The following is a 4,357-nucleotide window of genomic DNA, read 5'->3' as shown; positions in this document are numbered from 1 at the left end:
TCTACCTGAATAACCACATGATATGACAATTTGTCGTGATTTTGATCTTCTAGGCACCTTCTCCTTTCTCTAATGCTGATTTGTATTCTTTTCAGTTTTATGTTTTATCATATCTTGTAAGCTGCCTTGAGTCATTTTTGATACACAATAGAGTTAAAATAAAGTAGATGACTATTGTCCAGGATGGCAGTCAGAAGAAATATCTATTTTTTATTGTAATCCTAGTTTTCCATTTTTGTGGAGTTACAGGTCCTTCAGGATTGAAATGAAAGACTACAGGCAGATATGAAGAAATAGAATGATAACTATTAGCATTTATTGAGCACTTATTATGTCAGGCACTGTTTTCATCACTTTATATGAATAAACCCACCTACTCCTTAAAACAGTCTCATGAAGTGGAAAGCTAAGAGGCCAACGTCCTAAGAGCTCTGGAGAGCCAGTCCCAAGGCTCAATGTATATAATTAAAGATCAAACAAAAATGACCAAAAGATTCATGAGGTTACCTCACCATTCAAAAGATTAAAGCAAATGCACCATTAAAAATTAAACCCTCTCAATTTAAGTTAAAACTAGAATCCATTAGTTGGGTAGATGGGGCTTCAAGAGATTTAAGACAATTTCTAACTTCAAAAAAGTTCATGGATTAAAAGCACTTGACAGAACCAGAGAACAGAATAAGAAAGTATGTAATACACTGCTGCTGCTGCTGCTAAGTCGCTTCAGTCGTGTCTGATTCTATGCAACCCCATAGAGAGCAGCCCACCAGGCTCCCCCGTCCCTGGGATTCTTCAGGCAAGAACATGGAGTGGGTTTCCATTTCCTTCTCCAACGCATGAAAGTGAAAAGTGAAAGTGAAGTCGCTCAGTCGTGTCTGACTCTTCGTGACCCCATTGACTGCAGCTCACCAGGCTCCTCCGTCCATGGGGTTTTCCAGGCAAGAGTACTGGAGTGGGGTGCCACTGCCTTCTCCGATGTAATACAGCAGAACGATGCAAACCATCACTGTAAAAGACTTCTAAGAAGGTGGGCAATTGAAAGTATCACAGTGAAGGCAGGATGTGAGCAGGGCTTTTATAAAAGATTTCTGGAGATGTTAATACAAGGAAGAAAGTAGGACATGTAAAAGAATGCCATGGAATAATCTGAAAGGAAGCCAAGTGTGAAGAGAAAGGCTGTGGCAGAGACAAAGGGAAGGGCTGCCCAGCTGTACTGGGGAGTAATGGAAAATAAATAAATAGATCCAACTGTGGAAAGTCTTCAAGTTAAAGCAGTTTGAATCTTTTCCTGGGGACAATGGGAAACTAGATTCTTTTTGAGCTAAGTGATAGTTTAGTAAGACAGCTAGATAAAGACACAGAGATAAGAGCAGCAACAGTGTGTTCACTCTGGTATCTAGGTCCAAATTACCAAGGAGTTAACAGCAGCAGTAGGAACACAGAGAAAGAAATCAACTATTAGGCCATTTCAAATAAACCCTAGGAGGCTGATTACCCATGATAGAGAGGAATTGGTAAGCAATAATTATGGGGCATTTAGTGACCACTCAGCACTGTGGGATGTTTTATAGGGATCTAAAATAAGATTTTCATCTTTAAGAAGCTTACAATCTAATTGAATAACCATAAGTACTATAAGCCAATAAAATGAAATTATTCTGGTTCAACTCTTGCCCCAAACTCACAGAGCTAATCACTGTTAATCAGAGAAGTGCTGGGAAGTAGAAAAATTCGTGGATCAGCACAGAATCATGGATCCCAGAGGCTCAAATTTTAGGGCATAAGAGTAGCCAAAAGTGCCAATTCTGCAAATGTCAAGTAGGAAAAGGACTGAGAGGTAGGCGCTGCGTTTGTTCTTGATAGATCAGCTTTACATGATTGGTGAGAGTCAGAACCAGAGGGTACACATTTCATGAAGTCTGTAAACAAAAGATGTTTTCAATATAGGGCAGCATTTTTTTTAAAAAGATAATGTATGAAATAAATATAAGATTTTTAGGACATTTTTGGTCAGGATAAGATAAAATAATACTAGGATTAATTAGGCACATTAGTAGAAGTATGGGTTATACTTTGAGGGAAATATGGTGTAGCCAAAAAGGTAAGGGAGGAAGGAATAGAAAAACTGTCCTTTAAGTGCAGAGACTGAATTTGCCTTATTATTGTCATCCCTAAACTAATGGGTAGATTTTTGTTCTGAAGCCAGCTTCTCTTGTGCTACTAGAGCCAGCAAGCCTGAAAACATCCACACACAGGATTTCCTCTTTTAAGTAAAGGGGCTGGTGTGGTTGGGAAAGAAAAGGGTTCACTGGTTGTTCAAGGACCAAAGCTCCATGGAAGAGATAAAGGTGAAGGACTAAAAGGTGTAAGGTAGTAAGGTATATTCTAAGACTGGAGCCCTCCAAAATATTAGATTGAATAGTTTAAGGTTTTTAAAGGCTAGCTTGAAACTGGCTTATAGCTAGTGGGAAAGGAAAATTCAAACAAGTATATTTTTCTCTTCAGCTATAGGTTATGCTATGTGGCTCTTATGCCAAGATTAGTGAAAGCTCAGATATTACTCTTTAGTGTGAAGTTGCTGATGTCTAATAAGAGTTGAACTCTGACTGAAGGCTTTCTCACAGCTATTACACTTGAAAGGCTTCTCTCCGGTATGAGTTCTCTGGTGAATAATAAGGGAGGAGTTCCGACTAAAGCCCTTGCCACACACTCTACACTCATGGGGCTTTTCTCCAGTGTGGATTCTCTGATGTTCAGCAAGGGATGAGCTTCGACTAAGTACTTTTCCACAGTCATTGCATTCATAGGGGTTCTCTCCAGTGTGTGTTCTCTGATGTTCAATAAGAGATGAGATCCAACTGTAAGCTTTTCCACATTCACTGCATTCATAGGGATTCTCTCCAGTGTGTATTCGTTGATGCTGAATTATAGTTGAACGGTCACTGAAGGCTTTCCCACATTCATTACACTTGTAAGGTTTTTCTTTAGTATGAGTTCTCTGATGTTGACTAAGGTTAGTGCTTCGGCTAAAGGCTTTTCCACATTCACTACATTCATATGGTTTTTCTCCAGTATGGATCCTCTGATGTAGACTAAGATGTGTACTCCGGCTAAAAGCTTTTCCACATTCAGGGCATTCGTAAGGTTTCTCTCCAGTGTGAGTTCTTTGATGTTCAATAAGGTGTGTACTTCGGCTAAAAGTTTTCCCACATTCATTGCATTCAAAAGGCTTTTCTCTGCCATGAATTCTCCTGTGGACAATGAGGTCTGATTCATAACTAAAGGCTTTACCACATTCATTGCATTTACAAGGCTTCCTTTGCAGAAAGAGTTTTTGGTGTTTAATTAAGTCTGAATTATCTTTGGAGTTTCTCCTAGATTTGGGGGACCTAGCTCCCTTTGGAATTCTCTGCCATGTATTAAATTTTGAGCTTAGATTAAATTTACTGGATTCAGGGCCTCTCTCCTTAGCGAAAATCTCCTTGAGAGACACTGACACTTTTCTGATTGCCCTTTTCTCAAAAGAAGATTTCTTCTGTACAGGACATTTTGTCTGCCTTGAAAATTGGCCCTCACTTCTACAGGCTTCTTCATCCGTAGGATGCTGGGCAGTATTCCCTCGAAGACTTTCCATTGCTGACCCAGAAAACTCTAGTTCTTCCAAAACAGCCTGATTGGTGGTGATGCTTCGGTTCAGTTAAAATCTTCCCTATCTGAAAGACATTTAAAGTGCAAATGTCACCTGTCTCTAGTGTGGAGAACAAGGAAAATAAACCACTAGAAATAAAAGACAACTAATTCATGCACACTAGCATATGGGGAGAAAGTTAAAACAGACAATGAAAGAGAAGTGAATGAGACCAGAAGAGATAACAGAGTTCTCACAGTGGATGCAAAGAGACATCAAGAAATACAAGTAGTGGACTGGGTAACATGTTAAGCCCCCCCAAATGAAAATGAGCAGACATATCAATTGATGAGTAGAGAATAAAAGATTAGAAAGTAAAATGAGCTATTACCTATTTAGCCAGTTACTTATGGTAAATGAGAGAAAGGAAAGGGATTAGAAGAGTAAAGACTCTCAAATGTAGAAGGATAACCACCCTCCTAAAAGCATAAAGTGAGACGACTCTGTCAAGGTTGGATGCAACCATTTTCTTGGGAATGACAGAGAACAGAATTTCAGAAATGCTAATGATTACACCGCTATCCCCACTGAATCCACCAACCCTTCTTCCAACTAGTTTAGGTTCTCTTCTAAACAAGTCTACGACCGTAGATTTCAGAGGTTTAACAACACTTGCCAAGGATCTCATCTTAACAGATCTTAGAGTTCATTGAGGCCAATGTGCACATT

At 39.3% G+C, this 4,357-nt stretch overlaps 1 protein-coding gene across 1 annotated transcript; it reads right to left on the bottom strand.

Moving 5' to 3' along the window:
• Nucleotides 1–922: 922 nt before the first annotated feature.
• On the bottom strand, nucleotides 923–4,116 carry ZNF391 (zinc finger protein 391). Its single transcript, XM_040250002.1, has one exon. It carries the CDS (start codon nucleotides 3,632–3,634, stop codon nucleotides 2,558–2,560), a length of 1,077 nt encoding a protein of 358 aa, XP_040105936.1. The 5' UTR covers nucleotides 3,635–4,116; the 3' UTR covers nucleotides 923–2,557.
• Between the last annotated feature and the right edge of the window lie 241 nt (nucleotides 4,117–4,357).

Source organism: Oryx dammah, unplaced genomic scaffold, assembly GCF_014754425.2.
Source record: "Oryx dammah isolate SB20612 unplaced genomic scaffold, SCBI_Odam_1.1 HiC_scaffold_11, whole genome shotgun sequence".
Taxonomy (NCBI): Eukaryota; Metazoa; Chordata; class Mammalia; order Artiodactyla; family Bovidae; genus Oryx; species Oryx dammah.
This window is presented reverse-complemented; position numbering and strand designations above follow the sequence as displayed.

Excerpts from the sequence above, each read along its gene's own strand:
- ZNF391 (XM_040250002.1), bottom strand. The coding sequence starts at position 3,634 with ATGGAAAGTCTTCGAGGGAATACTGCCCAGCATCCTACGGATGAAGAA.